General features: G+C 33.9%; 1 protein-coding gene across 2 annotated transcripts in view; it reads left to right on the top strand.

Moving 5' to 3' along the window:
• LOC124367506 (E3 ubiquitin ligase RNF157) overlaps positions 1-18817 on the top strand; it is a 31212-nt gene extending 12395 nt beyond the window's left edge. Inside the window, exons 6-11 of one of the 2 annotated variants that reach the window (XM_046824379.1) lie at positions 716-949; positions 3954-4114; positions 8054-8261; positions 9147-9294; positions 12717-12838; positions 17930-18817. In XM_046824379.1, coding sequence (XP_046680335.1) covers positions 716-949; positions 3954-4114; positions 8054-8261; positions 9147-9294; positions 12717-12838; positions 17930-18115 — 1059 coding nt within the window. In that variant the 3' untranslated portion in view covers positions 18116-18817. The remainder of the gene's footprint in view (positions 1-715; positions 950-3953; positions 4115-8053; positions 8262-9146; positions 9295-12716; positions 12839-17929) is intronic. The other variant, XM_046824380.1, reaches the window with a different exon arrangement.
• Positions 18818-21842: the final 3025 nt, after the last annotated feature.

Genomic DNA, 21842 nt, shown 5'->3' with positions numbered 1-21842 from the left:
TTTATAATATACTTGTAATGTAAAAATATTCCACAAATACTTCTGTCTTGCTTCAATTCATATTCACTTTTTTAAACAAGAACAGAAAATTGCTATTTCAAAGTTTGGCTTAAAGTCCCTAAAGTTTGAAGCACTGTATGAAGATTTAAAATATCTTGTTAGGTTTTTGTAAATAGCTATTTCTAAAACGTCTAGTTTTTTGTTATTTTTTTATCGTTAGGTTTTTAAGTGTTCAAAACAATTATGAAAATGGCCAGTTTAAATTATTTGTAGTGGTCAAATACTTTGCACCGATTCACCTTTGTCTATACTCTCTATTGCTTTCAGCCGTTATAACATTGTCACAAACATATACGCTTACATTTAGCACTCATAGCGAAAATGAATCCAAAACAGCAGCACACACACAACACAATACACACAAACGTTCACTCAAGAAAATAATACTACTGTACGTGTACTATATGTTTCCTCTCGATCAAATACAGAAGTCAACTGATCTATTTAAACAAAGGAATGAGTGTTGCTGTCGCTAGATAAACTTGTGACGACCTGTTGCCAGTCGCGGTGTTAGCGAACAACAGATGCGCATGTGAGTTATACTCAGGCAACCCTGAACGAGAGGGATTCTACTGTATTGCATTCAGTGTTTGAATATTGTGTAATCTGTGCTTTATTAAGTTTAAATCTCAATGATACCATTGTATTTTTCCAGGGCAACAGTGATGAAGAGACTGAGGACAATGGTTCAGAGTGTGTGATCTGCATGTGTGATGTGCGCGACACACTTATACTGCCGTGTCGTCACCTCTGCTTGTGCAACTCATGCGCGGACTCCCTGCGCTACCAGGCCAACAACTGTCCTATCTGTCGTGCTCCCTTCCGAGCTCTCCTGCAGATCCGGGCCTTGCAGAAATCCACTACACAGCTCCCCTCGATTCCCCAAGAGGTACCATTTAGACTTACTTGCCATCTAAAATTCAACTCTGTAATTAACAAGGGATTCAGTGATCATATGTCACACAGCTCCAGACTGATTTCTCAGTCTTCAATGTGGCAGTCGTCTGGTGAGCTAGCAGCACTATAGTAATTTCTCATGAATATCACGTTTTTGGACAGTCTGTATGGCTGTGCTGTCTACCAACTCAATTATTTCTAGTTAGGTTGTCACTTGGGAGAAACCATTTCATTCAATATTTAAGATTTTTTTCAAAATGGTTCTTGTTTTACACACAGCTATCCACCTCATCCAAACAGATTACTTAAATCAGCTGAGCATTTCAAATTCTACAACATATGTTTGCTGTTGTTTTTATTATGAAGCAGATTGTGGTCCTCTTCCGTAGACTAATGGTTATAGTCTCAGCTCTCTAACCGAGAGATCACGGGTTCAAATCCCGGAGAGGTTCAATCATGTACTTTGTACTTTAATAATAAAACCTGTGCACTTCAAAGCCAGCATAGCTGACGCTGAGGCTTAAATGAGATTTAAAAAAAAGAAGCAGATTGTGTTGCATGATATGTTTTTCATTGTATGCGTTAAATTATGGTTTTATCAGATTTAAAAGTACATCTCATACTACCAGTTATATATTATTTTACTTAACAATGAGCACAATATAGCCTGCCAAAAGTGGCTTAGATACAAAAGATACGACACAATTAAACTTGCCCTTAACCCTTTCCGGGCCAGGCAGCAATATATTGCCGCCATAGATCATGTCTGAAAAGTGCCCGGCAGCAAAATATTGCCATCGGTGACATATGCGAAAAACGCCAGGCAGCAATATATTGTCTCCTTGATATTCTTGATACGTCAAATGATTAAAGTTTTATGTTTTTTTATTCGCTGGTATATTTGTAGATAATTATTTGGGAGGTCTATGCATTTTTATTTCGTAATTGTCATGTGACATTATCAGCTGACTTGATCTTTCGTTGTTAATTCTTTAATATGCTTTAGTGTAATCGTACTATTGTATGCTGGATTCTTCTTCATTATTTTATTTTGTGGTTGTAAATATTAGTAGTGTTAGTTGTTAACGTGCTTAGCTTTTGTGTGTAGTAGTTGCAATGACTGACAATTTGCGATCACACGGGAGTGAAATTGTAAATAGCACATTTGTACATAGAAAAAGTGTAAATAAATTTCAAATAAAATTGTGTAAATATTTCTTGGTAAATAAAATTTTAAGAGTCCAAAGCAAAAAAAGATGATAGTCCATTTTTTTCAATTTTTCGTTTTCATTGGTAATATTGAGTTTATCTTGAGCAGAAGTTGTAGGTGTTGTGCTTTTAACAAGAAGACTGATAGTCCACAAGATACAGACACTTTTAGATTTGTAGTACTTTACAAAAAGGGTGGTAGTCACTTGCCTTTGATACAAGAAAGATGATAGTCAACAATGCAATATATTTATGTTGTTTACACATGTGACTGTTGTGCCTGTAACATAACCTCACTTTGCCCTCTTGTGTTGGTTAAATGAATACAGTTTATGTTAGTGTTTTTCTTTTACATATTGTATTATATATTTGTGTCATAACGAGTGATAGTGATGAACTTCAAAATTTAAAACATTTAAAACAGTTTTGTGGACTCAAAGCAAGGGAATTCTATGGTAGACTTTCACAAGAACATTAAGTACTGTGGGACATTGTTCTAAATTAGAAAGAAACCAGATTTACGTATTAGTTAAGTGGCTGAGTAAAGGACATTCATCTTTTTTGCTGTGTTTTTATTGTAATTTCCTTCTTTTTTTAGCTCTGTATATTTGTTTCTAATGAATATAGAATTTTAATTCATAAAATTCAACAAGAAATTAAATGCCCTTCAAACAAAAATGAGTAATTTAAACATTTTTCAATATATAAGGTAGTGAGGTGAAAGTAAAAGTCAAAATTCTCTGCTCTGAAAAATCGTCATAATGTGACTATCATCCTTTTTGCTTTGTGCTCTTCTAGTGTTTTTTAACTGTATTGAAACTGTTTATGAATCCTACAATCATCTGTTTACCAGTACATCCATAATGTGAATATTTATTTTTTTAAATGTGTCATAAAAAATTTATTTATGAGAGAAATAACACAAAATTTTGTATGGTTGTTCCTTTCTAAATGTATAATATAATAAAGTAGCTTGCCACTGCAAAATTATTTTTTTATGTAATCTATTAAAACATTTTCTTGTTGATAGCATAATATCTATATGAGTAATTTGGTGCAACTTTTAGGTCATTCTATAATTTTTATGAAAACTTATAAATTTTAATCTAAGAGACTGCAAAATCACCAATTTTTAGCCTGGCACTTTTGACTAGTGACAAGGGGATATGAGATGTGAAAAAATTTTGCAACATCTCATATTTGCTCCTGGCCCTGAAAGGGTTAATGACAAAAAGTTACTAACTGCCCTGTTTTGTAACAAACAATACAACAAGGTGGAGTCAAAGGACGAAGTTAGCGTGGCTTTTCAATATATCTAAAGATATAGTTCCTTATTTGAACATTATTATTTTATCATAAGATGAAAGTTTTCATATACATTTGTTTTTTGCACTATGCCCAGTTAGAAAAAAACTCAGAATATTCATCACATACTGTATTATTTTCCAGAGTGAAGTGGCTACATAGCATAATGTTTGTTTCCCATTGAAAATGAGGGTGAACTTTTGGCAACACCTTTTTTTGTAGAAGATGCCACCAACTTGAGAATTCCAACAAATTGACTGAGTTTTATTATTGGAATATTCAATCTCACTGTCACAAATATGCCTTGAATACACAAATTTTAATTAATTAGTTAGTTAATGAATCCATTAATATTTATATTGTAGGATTTCTACAGTTATACAATCAAAACAATTTGTGATAATGTACATATATTTTGTAAGTGATGATGGAAATGCTCTGCACAAATCTATTGTGATACATGATATCAATCTCTGTTGTAGACCAACTGTGAAAACATTCCCGCAGGCTACGAGGCTGTGTCACTCATAGAGGCTCTCAACGGGCCATCTCTTAGCCGCAGCCTGGCCCCAGCCTTGGTAGTGGCTCTGGAACCCATGGACCACGATGACACCGCAGCGCAGGCAGCCGAAGTGCTCAACAGGTGATACTCCTCAACCTCTTTCTCTTGCATACTTGATTACGTGGTCATCACACTTGCCTCCGCAACACTGCCACCCTTGCAGAGGTTGATGACATTAGTGAGGGGGAGGGGTGATGAAATCTGACTCTCCTGCTGTAGTCTAACATTCACTATCAGATGAATCTTGATCTAGTTCCAGATCAAATTTTGTTTCCAACAAAACAAAACTTAATGTAAATTAATTAGACATCAGAAAATGTAAAACTGCAGTTGGATCAAGATTAGTCAAAGTCCTTTCTTGAGTCGATTTCCTGATAGGTTTCTGATGTTTTCTGGGAGCATATTTTTGAGTTTTCTACCAATGTATGATGGTTTTTACCAAAAAGAGCAGTGCGGTGTTGAGGCAATATGTATCTGGAAGCATTACGGGTATGGTAAGTGTGGACGTTACTGTTTGTCTGGAGGTTTAGTCTGTCAACATGTATGATTATTTGAAATATGTAGAGAGCCGTTACTGTTAGTATACCCAGAGACTGGAAGGCTTGTCGGCAGCTTTGAAGTGGTTCCAGTCCATCCTAACTGATTTCTTTTGTAAAATGAGTACTCTATTAAGGTTTCCAGCAGAGCTGCCCCAGACAGGCAGTCCATATCTAATATGTGATTCCACTAATGTGTAATAGGCAGTTTTTGCAGCTTCTAAAGTTCCAATCCATTTGATTCGTTTTACTACATAGAGTCCTGTGCTCATTTTTTTGCAGGTGTTATTTACTTGTTCTGTCCATGAGAGCTTGTTATCTATTGTGATACCCAAAAACTTGACCTGATTACCTACTGATATATTGGGTAGACTTGGTGTTTGGTCTTTTTTCCTACTGAAATGCACTTGAGTTGTTTTGTCGGGGTTTAGTGCTAGGTCATTGAGTTTGCTATACATGAGAGCATTTTGCAGTGATGTTAAAGAGTTAACATAAAGTTCTTCTGCTGAGTCATCTTTTATTAAAAGGGTTGTGTCATCCACATACATTAGACAGTGAGTGCTGTTGTTTTGGAGAAATGACGGAAAGTCGTTAGTAAACAGGATGAACAATATAGGGCCTAGCACAGATCCCTGAGGAACTCCTCTGGTAATTGGTTGCAGATTAGATCTGACTGTGCTTGTGACACCGGATGTGGTAGATTGTAACTCCACAACTTGAGATCTTCCATTTAGGTAGCTTACAAACCATTTGTTGTAATGTGATTCTGTCAAGTTTCCATTGAGATGCTAAGAGGGTAATTGTTATTGTCAATGAAACCTTAGTAAACAGATTCTTGGTTGAATTGAAGCCACGTCATTTTCATCTTTCAGTTACAAATTTTGAGATCAATTTGGAGATGTACAGTACCATGGGTCTTGCATATTTTTAAACCAATGAATTGAAATAATTTTATTATTTCCAGTTATTTAATAAAGGCATCAATACCAATTCTTCATTTATACTGTACCATTGAACTTAAAGTAAGAACTAGATGTGTTGTGGATATATCCACAAAAATACTAAAACACTGTGCAGAAGAACTTATCTATCCCCTTACTGATATCTTCAATAAATCTTTCAACGAAGGACACTTTCCCTCAGCACTGAAAATATCAAAAATCTATCCTAAATTTAAGACTGGCAGTAAATCAGAATTAAGTAATTACAGACCCATTTCATTACTACCAACTGTCTCAAAACTTTGTGTGAAAATTGTTCTCGTCAGGCTATTAGAACATTGCAGGTTGAACAACCTGTTAAGCAGCTCTCAGCATGGCTTCGTCAATGGCAAGTCAACAACTACAGCAATGATTAGCTTGATAGAATCAGTGACTGACAGCATAGAAAAAGGCAACCTGACTACAGCTATCTTCTTGGATTTGAGTAAGGCTTTCGACTGCCTGGGTCATGACCTCATACAGAAGAAACTAAAAACACTTGGTGTAACAGAAACAGCTCTGAAATGGTTCGAAAGCTACCTCAAAGACAGAAGTCAAATAGTCGAACTAAAGTCTACTGAAAAAGGGGTGACTAAAGCATTCCGATCACAACCCCATCCTATACTTAGAGGTGTCCCACAGGGATCCGTGCTGGGTCCAGTGCTTTTTATTCTTTTTATTAATGACCTTCCAGGATACTTACATGAATATACTAAAACTTTGATGTACGCTGACGATACAACCTTAATCCTTGACAACAATACACCTGAAAACCTTAGTGTAAATGCTTTTATTGCGGTCAACATGGCATATCAATATTGTGATGGAAATGACTTAGTGGTTAACCCCTCTAAAACTACCCAATTAGGGTTTGGGAGAAGAACAGGACAAATTAATTGCTCACCAGAAGTTAACTTGGTTGAACAAACCAAATTCCTCGGAATTACAATTGACTCAAGCTTATCCTGGACACCCCATATTGACCAGCTATGCAATAGACTAAACTCAAGCCTATATGCACTTAAACAGGTTAAAGAAATTGGTGATCTGACTACAGCACGTACTGCCTATTTTGCTCTATTTGAGGCACATATAAGATACGGTCTAGCTGTATGGGGAGGGACATCAAATGCTAACATGACCAGAATTCTAATCCTTCAAAAAAAAGCAATAAGAATACTTGCAAACCTTCATTTCCGGGAAAGCTGCAGAGAGGTCTTTGCAACATTAAAGATCTTGACCGTGACCGCTCTCTACATACAAGAAGTTATTTTATATGTTGATAGAGAAAACCTATCAAGGCTTGAAGACCTGCACTACTACAACACCCGCAACTCAACTATGTATCCACTGCCCATTCACCACTTAGCACAGTATGAAAAAAAACCATCCTACATAGGAAGAAAGCTGAGCAACTGTCTACCGATAGAAATAAGAACGAAGAAGGGGAAACAGCTAAAGACTGAACTCCATAAACTGCTCTCACATCAGGCCATCTACACACTTGAAGAATTTTACCAAATGACCAACCCTGGACATTAATATTCTACTCTAAATGTTTTATGTCACCAATTAGGTTTATTAATTTTTGACACTATCTCTGTACTTGATGTATATGAATAAAGAACATTTTGACTTTGACTTTGACTTTGATGTTCTAAATGTGCACCAAACACTTGTATAAAAAGTGTTGCTTACAAAAAATATTTTTTTTACAGTTTTGAATTTCTCAAGGTTAAAAGTAGACATAAATATGTTCAAATCGAAAATAAAACGTCCAAAATATTTTATTACAACAGTAAAAAATAAATCACTACCCAAAGTTACTGTGATCATTATATAATTGCTGAAATACGTGTCAGGAAATATAAAGTTATGAAAGGGTACTATGTTGCATATTTTCTTATTTTATTATACATACATATATATGTATAATAAACACAACCACTCATCCACTGAGTAGAATGGATTGCTGATTAACCCATCAGTAAGGGCATACTTCAATCTTCTTCTGGAGAGACATCTTATTTCCTTTGGTAGTGTATTCTCTTTATCATATGGGGCTTAGATATCTGCATTAAATTGTAATAAATTTTCTATTTTAGTCAAATTTCCCCTCCATACCCTCTATACTTTTTATATGATTTTATATTTATAATTCATATGTTTATGATTTTCCTTTCTTTAAAATGTCTAATTTGGACAAAGTATAGAAAACTTTTATACCTAATTCCTTCTGTTTTCTTTGAAGACATGTATATATAAATTGTATTCCAAACATATTTGTCAACATCCTGAAAATAGTATGTTGCAATCATACAAAAATGTATACCACATATTCAAAATAGGATGTTGGGATCATAAGGGTTAATTTAACTTTTTAACTGATTAATACTTGTATCATCAAACAGTTAAGTTGTGTTGCCAATGTCTACTTTTTCAGGAATATTTTTTCAAGTAGGTATAATATTTTTACCCATTGCACTCTGTCTGTCCTATGGAAGGTCCTGTATTGAGCGGATTCCCACAACAGTGAAGTTGCCGCCAGAGGGAGAGGGGACACCAGAGGTGCGCATGTCCGTGCTACTGGCGCGCGAGGGTGAGGAGAAAACCAAGTCTCCGCTCCTTGCGTCTCGACGGCGCGACAAGGCTGCTGCTCGGCCCCGAGACACTGTGCGAGTCGTCAACGAGAAGATTCCTGTTCCAGACGAGGTCTGTAGTTAGGAGTGTCCAAATTTTTAATTTAGGTGAATAGAAGTATAATATTTGATTCAATGTTATTTAATCACCATTCAAATTCATTCAAACGTTGACATTAAATTATATTTCTTGGGTAAACAAATACCGGATGTAAAAATTAAAAAATGCCATTTTTTAAACTTTCACCTTGCCCATCCCGGTTAACTGGTAAGCAAATCATTAATTATAGAGAACAATTGAAGGTTTTTTTAGGTTCCAAAACCTGACACGTAAGATATTAGTTCTAGTACACACAAATTAAAATACATCAGTCCCATTGAAAAAGTCGTTTAGGTTATAAAAAAGTCGATCCAGTAACCATTGGTGAAGTTTTTTCTTTGTCACTTTTAATTCTTCACTCTTGAGTTCATATGGTAGACCATTGTAAAATTTTGCTCCCTTATACGAATGTTTCTTTTCAAGGAATTTTCTAGTGTGGTTAAGTTTTTCCATATCTTTTGTTATAGTGATGTAGATATTTGTTTCGTTGAGGCTGTCTTCCAATTACAGTAATAACTGTTTCTTTTATGTACAAGCTTACAACAGTCAAAATTTTCCATTCCTTGAGTATTTATAAAGCTGTCAAGAGGTTTTTAGCCAGCCATAATTCTTAATGCTCTTTTTTACACCCAAAAATTATTTTAATATATTTTTTCAATGTTTCTCTGTGTACCCAAAAAATTAGCAATCTTGCACCCGACGGGGTATACAATAGGTAGTTAAAGTTAAAGTAGTTACAATAGTTAATTTGGTGGACGTATTAAAGTTGAAATACACTCAGAGGTCATTACTGTTGGTAGGTAATAATCAAATAATAGCAACAAAAATACATGATGACATTGCTCTGTAACATTTCAGACACAGGACGAGGACAGCGAGGCCGAGAAGATGTCTCCGCTTTTGAACGGAGCAGCCAGCACCGACTCCCCCTCACCTTCCCCTCCCGTCATGGCTCAGGAAGAAGGGGAGGAGGAGGATCTGAAGACAGAACTTCCTCAGAGCGTGTGTGAGTAGCCCTTCTTTCCTGTTTATTGTGCGTAGTATTTAATGCTTAACGGCTTTAAATTCAGCAAAGAAGGAAGAATGGGCTGTTGCATGCTTGTAAACTAATGAAGTAACAGCAGAGTACGCTCACAGCACATGGTGACTTTTTTTATTTTAGAGAAGTTGTGTTGTACAGTTGGGATGGGAATAGATTAATGGCAATGTCTTGTTCCCTAAAGCAGCGTAAATTCAAAACAAGACTAAAACAAAAGAGCTATGTTCTTTTGCTAAATTAGTTAAGACTTATTCTTTAACAAAGTTTTTACATATGAATCAATCAATAAAATTTTACTCCCCATTTGATTCAGAACTATACATTTAGAAATGTAATTTTTATATTACTTTCTAATGTTATATAGTTAGGAGATAATTACTTGTCTTAGTTACTTAGATAAGTACTTGTCTTTTTTTGTAGATTTTACCCACAAAAGAGTTCGTTGGAGATAGGCAATATATTTTTGAATTCACTTCTATGAAGTGTATCTTTTATTATATATTAACAAACTTCTAAAATTTATTATATGTAATCCACTAAATGGTATATAAATACCCTGTGGTAGCACATTTTATTAGGTCAGCTGTTTATGCTATTATGTAAAGCTTATTTTTCAACCACAACTAATTTTTCAAATGTAACATGTTATAGATCATTTTAACATACATTACAAAAATATTAAATGAACTATTATAACTCTTACTTTATGATGCTTAAAAACTTGAAACAAAACTTCATTCTTCAATTCAGATATAAATATTGTTTGTATTTCTGTAAAATGCATATATAAATATCTTATAAATAAAAATATGTTAAGAATATTTAAATCCCGTTTTTTTTTTTTTTTTTAATTATTTGTAACTTTAAGGGTTAAAGAAACAAACCCATTATATACACTTTATCCAAATTTTATATTGATTACAGTTTATATGAACTGTCCATCTTAAGATGTTTTTGTTTTATTATTATTATTCTAATTATATAATATAATTGAGTTATGTAAACCATTATTCAATTGATATTCACTGAAATCAATCCTGACACAATTATTTCTAACAATTAAGATAACAAGACAACCATAGGGGAAACTAAAAATGACAGAAACCCTACAAATCTCTATATTAATGAGAAGATTTAGTTTTTCGTCTGGCAGCTATATTAATTTTATCACAATTATAGCAAGTAAGTACAGTAATCCGGTATTTTATAGTTCAGCACGTCTTTTGGGGAAAAAATGAAATTTTCTCGATCAGCGCAAAACGTCAATTATTTAATATGCACTGATGTCTTTTCCATTCCTGGTGGACATGGCATTTAGGTAGGCGTGGAGAAGAGGCTAGGCGTCATATTCAGCCAACTTCTGATGACATCGATTAGACTGGAGTCATGTAACTGGCCATTGCTGTTGGGTGTCAACCTGTGTAACCACTTGCACTTTCATAGTTAGTGTGCTCGGCACAGGTTTGTGATGGAAGAATGGGCGGCCACTATTGAGTTTTGAGGATTACTACTGTAATTTGTGCCATCATCTTACGTTACAAAATTGCAATGGCAAATCTCAATAACAATTTTTCAATCCTAAACCCACCATGATAATCCATACATTATCGTTTGGTACATACAGAAATACAAAATGTCCATCGTCAGTAGAAAAATGTTAATGGAGTCTACAACATAAAAAAAAAACAACAGATGAAGGTTGAGATATTAAAATTAATGTTTCAAGTAGAGGAGAAAAATTCTTTTGAAATGTTTTAATCTAAAATATTGCACTTAAACTACATGTGCGTTTGATTGCCATAAAATTCTAATCCCTTCATATGTTTTGGAATCTGTAAACGTTTTACATGAGTATAGTGAGCTATAACAAAGCCCTTCAAAACATCAAAATCAGATGTACGAAACTATGAGTGATAATAGTCACAATGCTTATCTTAGATCCATATATATTATTATGTAATAGCAAAGTAAAGCCAAAATTGACATAATAAAACAGAGTTTTATAATTATTAAATTGTAAGCGTTTAGTATTTTTAGGAATATTTTTTACTATTATTATTGATTAAATTTATATTTAGAAACATTCTCTTGGTAAATAAATTTTTGTAAACTATCTAAATGGCGTTGCTGGTTGTTTCCGTGATGAAAATGTTGAGTTCAGCTGTCATGAAACAATTTGACACAAGGTGAATGGGTTAACATATAATTCTGGTTTCATTGGTTCAAAAATAAACATGGTCAAATTATTGTTATAGGAATTAAAAATCAAAGATTAATTTATTATAATTAAATCTAAACATATGCCCAAGATGTCACTTGAAAGTAAGTACTGTTTTGGTTTATCACTTCCGCAGCATTCTGCATGTTAACTTATGTCACTGTTTATTGCCCTCTCATTAACAACTGATTATACATGTTCTCTGTTTCCTGTGATTGTTTACAGTGTTTAAAACTATTGATGGACCCTCCCAACAGTGAGAGTTATCCTGCAGTATGGTATTTGAGTGCAAGGAACTTGTTTTGCCAGTAGCTGTTTATCGTCAGAGACAAACGAAGTTGCTCAGTCAAGGAATTTCATTGGTCCATTACGTACTAAACTCTCTGCTGCCGGTGACATTAAAATGTGAACTCAGTACTTCACTTGGCGTGCAGGCCAGACTTGGCTTCATCTGTTTGTTGTTTATTCCTGCACCTGAGAGGCAAATATGGTAGTAAGCACTCTGGAAGTGACAACACTGTAGCTATTGACCTCACTGGAAGGTGTTGGATTACTCAGTGTCTGTTTTTACCATCACTTGTCAAGATCTGTTGGTGCTTAATTAAAATAAAATTTATGGTTGAAAAAACTATTTCTGATTGATGAAATCTGGTGTGACCCCTAACTGACCTTATTTAAAACAAATTAATTAGCCAGTTAACCATCAGGATCCTCAGACCTTGCTGCAATTACTGATAACTAGTGCCTGATTCCAACTCTCCTAGACAGGCATACCATCTCCACAATAGCTATCGGGATCCATCTCCTCCTGACGGGATGAAGTGATATTTCCACCCTTCGTTGCCTTTGATTGATGGCAAAAGAAATTCGTGTCACTGATATTATCAATTACTTTTATTCAGTGTATGATGTCATGTGATTGCTGCCAGTCACCCACTAAATGATTTGTCTTCTAAAAAATTTAAGGGATGCCTTTTCACTAAAGAAAATTTGCTTGAAAAGTGCTACATTTCTTTTTTTTTTCAAAACCGTACTTACTTTCCCAACTAACCTTGTACATATTTAATTGTAAAATAATGTAAAATCATTTATGAATGAGAAGTAAACTATGTTATATATAAAAAATGTTAAAATGCATGTGGTTGTGGTATGACTAATGCTGTGGTTGTAGCGGGGTGTGAGGGGGGCCTGTCAGTGGTCTCGGCGGGGGTGCCCGTGGCAGGGGAAGACTCGGATTATTATACACCAGAGGATCCTGCCACCACCATTCTCAGCCCCCTCCATTCCGATAAGGTAGTCCAGAAGTTCATCTTTATATTTCCTTTTGTTTTCTATGGGACAGAATGAAACAATGCCACATAGTTATTTAATGAATAGTTTAATTTATTTTCCCCTGTTTCTTAAAGTTTCTACTTACTTTTAGTTTTTTATTTTCTACTCTCTTTGTATCAGCTTATGTTGCAGCTTTATTGTTGTTATTTTAAGAATACACCTATTTTTTTAGTAGAGATTGGTAGTTGTCTGCTAACATAGAATTGAGAGGGAATTGCATTTTATTTCAGATATATTTAATTTTTTACAATGCTAAATGTTTAGAACATGTTGTGTTTGTAATTAATTTTTTTGAACTGTAAAATTTGATTTATCTGTGCTGTATTTTAGAAATAAACAGTTGGATTTGTTTTTAAAATTTGAACTTCAGTAGATCCAGTACAATTTATATAACCGTAGGCTTGTACTAACTTGCATGAGAAAGTCTGTCACCTTTATATATACTGCACTCATCACTCCTAATAGAAGATGAAAATGGGATTAAAACGTTACATATTTGCTATCTTTTACTATTTGAGTCTCAGAATTGTATTGTAAAAATTAGGAAATGTTTTTTGTAATGTTTTATCGTATTGTATATTTGAAACACTATTAATGAGGGCAAAAAAATAGCAAGTGAGGATTGTTTTTAGTATTTAGTCAGGTTAAATCTGTAAGCCCAAAAATTATCAGAAAAAGACAAATTTAATTTTTGTAAATAACTGTGATGTGGAAGATACACCTTTAAGGCTGAGTAAATCCAATGGGGAATTAAATTAAATTATTGCAAATACAGTGTAAATTATAATTAAAATTATTATATTTAAAAATGTTTAACCTGTAAATGCTACTAACTTAAATTATACTGCAATGGAGCTGCTAATATATATATATATATATATATATATATATATATATTAATCTTCAATAATTGTAATAAACATTTTCTATATTTCAGCTTAAGCCGTCTTCAGGAAATTACAAAAATTATATAAATAGGGCTATAAGAACAGAATAAACATAAAACATCAACACAGAAAATGAAAAATATATATATATTATATATATATAATATATATAATTTTAAATTAGTCTTTGGCTCTTCCCTGTTTTTCTATATTCGTCTCATCTGTTAAACTTTCCTTTTAATTATATTCATTTTCTTTTTGTTACATACTTTATCGACATGTAAACTGTTATTTCTTCTATTATGTCCTTATATAATCCATTGTATTGATCATCGATAGTTTTAATGTAAAATTAATTTTTTATTATTACTCAATTAATTTTGATTGAATACATGTGCATGCTGCCTCTTATATTGTTTTATACTTGAATGAAATCAAGTTATTAACATTGAGGATTCATATTCAATTCTATGTTAGTTCAGCCATTTTGTCATGTCAGTAATTTTAGTGTTGAGTCCAGGGCTTGAACATTGTGATATGGTGCATGGCAATAACAATGGTCGAGTTTGGTGGAAGATGGGGGATTGGCTGAATTCTGGTCCTAATAATGAAATTATAATGGTTTATTATATGCTATGGTAGCCATCCTTTTTAGTTGTGGTTTCCACATTAAACACGCATTGAAAATTATTGTCCGACACGTGTTTTGTCAATGCAAGTATCACAAAAAGGCTGGTGTGATAACACAGAGCAATCATAATACATAAATTAAATTAACATACACAATAAAACACACACATGTACCATATTAAAATAAACCATGTGAACTTTATAATACAAAATTAATCAATAAAAGTATAGTATTAATTAATAGATTGAACTCATACTTGCCTAATTCACACCGGAATCCAAACAGCAGTCAATGGAGTGTCGACACACAATCTCCGAAGAAACAAAAATGCAAGACAACAATGTCTGCACAAAAAATCATGTGCACTGTCTTTTGGGATAAGAAAGATGTTTTGCTGATTGATTTTCTCCCAAGAGGTGAAACCATTAATGTGGCATGGTATTGCGAAACCTTAAGAAAACTAAGGCGGGCAATTTAAAACAAACAGAGAGGAATGCTCAGTAACAGAATTGTGTTGCTCCATGACAATGCTTGGCCCAATACTGCTGGTGACACTCAAGCATTGGTTTGACAATTTCGTTGGGAGCAGTTCGATTACCCGTCCTGCAGCTTGGACTTGAGACCGTCTGACTACCACTTGTTCCTTCACATGAAGCGCGAGCTAGGCGGCCAATGATACTGACAATGAAGTGAAAACTGCCGTGGAGTCATGGCTACATTCGTTGGCAGGAATCTTCTATGAAGAGGGTATAGACAAATTGATCACCCGCTACAACAAGTGTTTGAACATCGGTGGAAACTATGTTGTAAAATAGTTTAAGGTTTGGACTTGTAGAAATATGTAAAAATAAAATTGTGTATGACTACTGCAAATGTGTCATCTGCAAACTGTATAACTTTACAGTGTTTTTTGCTAGCCCAATGTTAGATGGAAGCTCTGCTATTTGAACAAGAAAAAATTTAGGTCCTAATACTGAACCCTGTGGATGTCCAACATCACTCTTCCCCCAATGCGAAATATTAACATTACGTTGAACGACAATCTTTGTTCTTTGATGCCTGTCACTGAAGTACAAGTCTCATCCAGAAAAAAAGGTCCAATGTCTTATAAAAAGTAAACAACAACAAGTTAAAAAAAACTTGTCGCAGATGTCGTAGAAGTCTGCCACCTGTGTGGATAACCAATCTTAACTGCTTCTTTCCCTCGGCATCAGTTTTGAAGCTATTACCATTAAAAAACTCCTTTAGTTAGTGAAACAAGTCTGCGCTGTACGGCGGGTGGTCAATCTGTTCCCAACCAAATAATCTGTTGAGATTGTGGGTTTGGATGGCAGAGTGGGGTCTGGCATTGTCAAGCAACAAGACAATTATGTTGTTGTCAATAGGCCTTGTCACTTATTCTGTATTGCACGTCGAAGTTTAGTCAGAGTGTTACAATAAGCAGCTGGATTTATTATTCTTCCTCATTTCATAAACTTGACTAACAACACTATTCATTGTCTATCCCAAAACACGATCGCCAAAACCCTGTGTGTTGAAATTAATTGTTTGGTCTTGACTTTAACCAGTGACGTCGTTTTGAAATAATTGTTTGTTTGGTCCTGACTTTAACCAGTGACGTTGTTTTGAAATCTTTTGTTTGGTCTTGACTTTAACCATTTACATCGTGTGATGCAATTCCATTGAGTGGTGTTTTGTTTCTGCGGTAATGTGAGAAACTCATGTCTTGTCACCTGTGACAATGTTCGGTAATTCTAAGCAATATATGGGTCAACCTCGATTTTTCTCATATTACAATATAATGTTCCAATAGTCAATTAGAAAAGGAAATGACTAGAATTTCTTGCCGGAAAGCAGTTATAGGGAGCAGGCAACCGCGAGAAATATTGCTTAGAGTTACCTATTAGTGATCAGGGGCACTGACGTGATCTGGGCTTCAAATTTGGAACTACTCGAGTTAATTTTTTTTCTAAAAGAGCAAGCAGCGCAAAGCGCTGCGCAGCGGGCAGGCATCGTGCGTGATCCTTTTTTTTATTAAAAATTTCTGATAAATTGTTATTACATACTGTATTACAATATAATGTAGGTAATGTATGTAAAACAATTTTAAACACATAATTACATGCTGGAAAGCAAAGTAAACCAATATAATCCGCCCAATACAAAATCTCCGTAAAAATCTTGTAAAGGAATCTGTGTCATTCCTTTGGCCTGAATCAATTCGGTATATACGAAGATCACGCACGATGCTTGCCCGCTGCGCAGCGCTTCACGCTGCTTGCTCTTTTAGAAAAAAAATTAACTCGAGTAGTTCCAAATTTGAAGCCCAGATCATGTCAGTGCCCCTGATCACTAATAGGTAATTCTCGCGGTTGCCTGCTCCCTATAACTGCTTTCCAGCAAGAAATTCTAGTCATTTCCTTTTCTAATTGACTATTTGAACATTATATTGTAATATGAGTTGCCTGCTCCCTATAACTGCTTTCCGGCAAGAAATTCTAGTCATTTCTTTTTCTAATTGACTATTGGAACATTATATTGTAATATGAGAAAAATCTAGGTTGACCCATATATTGCTTAGAATTACCCAATGTTCTCTTAAAGTGTATAGCTTTCATCATGATATCGGACCAAAATTCAAGAGCACAACCCATTCTTCTCATTATGTGTTCCTCCACGCCTGGGAACCCAACGAATTTGTGAAATTTCAAATGTTCAGAGACAATTTTGTGCAATGTCATTTTACTCATGGTCGGAAATTCCAATGCTAATGATAAACTGGTAAATCGCAGATCTTTACAAATCTTTTCACCAACAACATTGAGCAAATCTTCAGTGGTCACGGTTCATCATGGACATTTTCCCGTCCATCTTTGAAAGCTCTCACTCACTTCCACTGTCACCATCACATTAGGGCCTTACACTTCACTTATCTGTCTATGAATATCCACTGATAAAACATTTCTTGCAGTCAAAAACCGGATAAGTAATCGTATTTCACAGTTGGAAAGGTGATCATTTTCTGAACATCTTAAACTAGTACTCCACAATGATTTCACTGCAAATAGCATGACTTCGCTCACTACTTAAATATTTACCGCAAAACAGACCTTACTTTCCAGATGACCTTCAGAGGTTCAAGTATCATCTTAATGGTAGGTGGTAAGGTTCAGGGGGGGGGGGAGTTCAGGGACATGTAATCCCATACAACTCTTAATTTTTTTTAAAGGTGGCTTATTGATTGTGTTGAATGCCTTTGACAGGTCACAAACAATGACAACAGTTGGACATTTCCCTCTAAAAACTGCCATACACATCAGTTAGGCGAAATTATTCCGGACTGATTATATAGCATTTTTTAATGGAAATAATCTACCTGAAAATCAATCTCTCTAGAACACCTGCAAAAACGGAAATTAATGAAACTGAATGGAAATTACCTGGTGAGGAAGTACATTTTTCTTTTAATCCAAACACTCGAATTGTCGTGATTTCTACCAGTCAGGTTATCAGTAGTGTTTTTGTTGCCGACAGGATCGATGTGAGAGGGAGAGAGAGCGTGTAGTGGAAGGAGTGGGCCGGTGGATGGCCAGAGAAGGCTTGTCACTACCCGGTACACCCTTGTCAACGGCAAGCCACCGTTCCAGTGGTGACAGTTACAGCTCTAGCGGCTCTACTCGGCTACTACTCTCCACCAATGACAAGACTACTATAGCATAATCATATACTGTATATTACATTATAGCCGAAGCTATTATAGCTAGTTGACTGATAAGAAAAGACAGTATTAACATATACATTTAATGTAAATGTTTTTTAAGATGTTATTAAGGTCTTGACATTTTATTCAATTTTTTATTGCTAAATATTTATATTGTATTTCTCTTAGTCAAGATGTCACTACATTGCGTTATAGTTTATCCAGTAGAATCATTATTTAAGTAATCTATTCAAATATTTTACTTTTATTTCTTTTTATTCTTCCATTTTTGTCAGAATAATTCATATTATATAATTTTCTCTGTCTGTGAATCTCAGTAGTACACATAACTGTCATTGTTCGAACTTATGGTGATGTCTAAATGTTGTTAAGTAGATAATAGTTTTTTTTATAATATTTCAATTTAAATCACTACTGAGAGTTAGTTAACAAAGATATAAATATCTAATTTTGTAGAAAAATATTAAATTCATTAATGTTTCATTTTTTTACTCTGATTCCAAAACTTGATTTTTGTTTACGATTCTTGAATTATACACCAATCTCTAAAAATAACAGTATATCATCTATCCAAATTTGTAATATGTATTTGCTCGATCTTATGTACTGTACTCTAAAACTAATTTGAACCATCTTATATGATCTTTATATATTAAAACAATATACATGTAAAGTATTTTAATATAATAAATATATATATATATATATATATATATATACATTTTGTCTTAATATGCTATCACAAAATGTTTGTAAATGCATTTTAACCAAAATACATAAAAAAAGTTTCTGCTCCATTATTGCCACAAAACTCTAGGAGATAATGTAACAGGGTTGGGATGATGTTAATGATCTACGGTCTCAAACAGCCTCTAGAAACATTTGGTGGAGGGGTTCTTCTGAGACTGGAGAACATCGGTGATCTGTGAGATGCTACATCATATTGCTACATCCAGACATCAGTGTAGTGAAACGATCTTGGGTTTTAATATATAAGATCATTTTAAACCTCAAAACACTTTACGGTCTTACTTTTGGTTGTAGGATTATTGTGATATCTCATTTTAAAGACGTAATTAATATGCATACAAACACATTTTCATTTTTCTTTTAAAGCGTGTAGTTTAAAAGATGTAAACAAATAAATACAAAAAGTTTGATTTTCAAAATATTTTAAAATATTAAAAAGCATTGACTTAAAAGTAAAACATCAAGGGTCTTTAATTCAAATTTGGAAAATAACTGAGTTTCTAGACATTGCCTTTATAGTGTTTTTCACTTAGATGTACAAATCTTATAAACCGACATTTTAGTTCAATTATTTCACCAGTTAAGAGCATTAGATCAATTATGTAAAAAAAGATTCATCCCTGCTTAAAAAAATTAACATAAATAACAAGAATATTATTTTTACTACATGCCACATTACTGAAGTTTCTCCAGAAAATTAAAGATCTTATATAGTCACAAAATGAACATTTTGAAAAAATTACATTATTATAGATTAAGAAATTGGTTCATAGTTTTATATTTAATAATTGACATGCTGCTTTTATCAAGATATTACTGATTTAAATAATCTTACTTAGTTTATCACTATCATAATGAAAGTTACATTTTATCATTAACTATTATAATGACATGTTGCAGGCAATTTCCATTATACAATTATTTTAAATACAGACAATTTTGTTCAGGTTTAAACTCTGATACTTTTAAACTGTCCCCACTCATTATTATTAGATCAATTATTTATGAAAATTGTCAGATATTGTGGTACCTTTAATATTTAGTTTTGTTATTTTGTAGTTTAGCACCTCAGTCTTTCTTAAAGGACAGTTTGTCTTAGGCTTGTCTAATATATTAATAATTGTTTCATATTTTGTAAAGAACTTTTTGCAATATTTTTGTTAGTGTTATTTTACAATATTATCTATATTTTATATATTATTACAATGTTTTAGCAAGGGTGTTATATTTGTTATAAGTTTAGTATATGTATATAATGTAAATAAAAAAATTATAATAACATGGGTGTTTTTATTTGTGTTTTAATGTGCTCAACAATGAATTATCTTTAATTCACTAAGTTTTAATTGTAGAAAAAGGCTGCATGAAATTATTGTAGAGTTTTGTTTTAGTTCTTTGAAAGCAAAAGGATAGTTTTTTAGTGTCTGCAAGTAACATGAACTTAAATCGTCTATATATAAACTACTAGACAATACTCTCAAACAGTGCTCAGCATTCAAACATGTTTTGTCATTCTCAAATGTCCTTACTTCTTTCAGGATCATTCACCAGTATCCCTATCCCCCAAGTATATAAGCTCATTTTCACTCATTCCATCTTTATTTTTAGTTAATGTGTGTAATCACTATGATTGAGTTAGATCATGATTAGATTTGCCACAATAATTAGTGAGAATTCTCTTAGGTTAATTACAATCTTCTAGTAAAAGTTGTAGATTTTAAACATCTTGAAGCAGAGAGTGCTCAAAGACTAAATGCTGTGGTAGGGATGCTCACATAGACCTGAAGACTGTAGAGCCATTGTAGTTTCAGGATGAGGAATTCAGAGAGGCTGAATGCTTCTAAATGTGGAAAATTTCAAATGACAGACAAAATCCTGAGGCAGGGAGCTCTTGGATATTGGGGACTTCCATTGACATTAATGTTAGAGGCTGGGTGGTTCTAACAACAGGGGGTTTCTAGAGTCTAGGCGGAAAGTGATCATAAGTAAGTAGTATATGCCATGAGCTTCCAGAAATCAGCTTGGTTGTGTTATAGTGTTCTGTAATCCCTACCAGGAGGTTCAGCAATGGTACTACTTTAAACTACTTTAAACGCTTTGTCTTTATTTAAACAATGGTCTGTTTTCTGTTGGAACTATAATAGAATTAAACATTGATCTTGAGGCTGGTAAGTTAAGATCATCTACTTCTTATGAAGATCAACAGCATATTCTGTTGTCACCAGGCCCCAATTTACAAACAGCCGAACTGATCATTTCCCTAGAGCAGTCACCAGATTTTTGCGGTGGCGGGCGGCAAATTGGCTAGTATGGCCTATGACAGGGTGCTGGGTGGGCAATTAAAGTTGGTGACTATGGCTATAGTGACAATCTATATTTTTGTCATTGGTCTGTCTGTCATTGTGTCAAGTGGTATTTGTTATTGTGTACGTCTGATCGTAAACCTCAACTACGCATCTCATTGTCTTGTGTAATTGTAGTCTTTTAGTACATTACCATGAGCAGAAAGTTAAGTAGCGCTGAATAAAAAAAACGCACTGCTAAAAGGCAGAGTGACAAACTTGAACTAGTAAAATAGGAACATTCTTTACTAATTCAACTCCTACCTGTTAATGCCAAGATGACTCAACAAGACCTCTGACTTCGTCATCAACCTCGTCTAACTTTACACAAGACTTACTAGGCCTGTGTATACAGACCGTTGAATTTAATCTGAATGATGTGAAGTTCTCCAGCAGCTGTTTAAGAGCTAGTTTACAATCACAGGTCGAAGTTACCAAATTCATTCAATTTTCTATATCTACTACCAGGATCCTGCTGCTTGGAATGTTAAGTTAAATTCAGTAGTTGAGAATGTTATTAAACATTGTCCAAAACAAAACATAATGGTGGATTTTTCTAAATCTCGGCAAACTTACAAAGAAACTTTTCTCAAAATATGTTTAAGGGCATTGTTTTTTAAAGTGATTGTTTATC

Source organism: Homalodisca vitripennis, chromosome 8 (assembly GCF_021130785.1).
Source record: "Homalodisca vitripennis isolate AUS2020 chromosome 8, UT_GWSS_2.1, whole genome shotgun sequence".
NCBI lineage: Eukaryota > Metazoa > Arthropoda > Insecta > Hemiptera > Cicadellidae > Homalodisca > Homalodisca vitripennis.
Note: the sequence above shows the minus strand (reverse complement) of the source record. Positions and strands in the feature narration are given on the sequence as shown.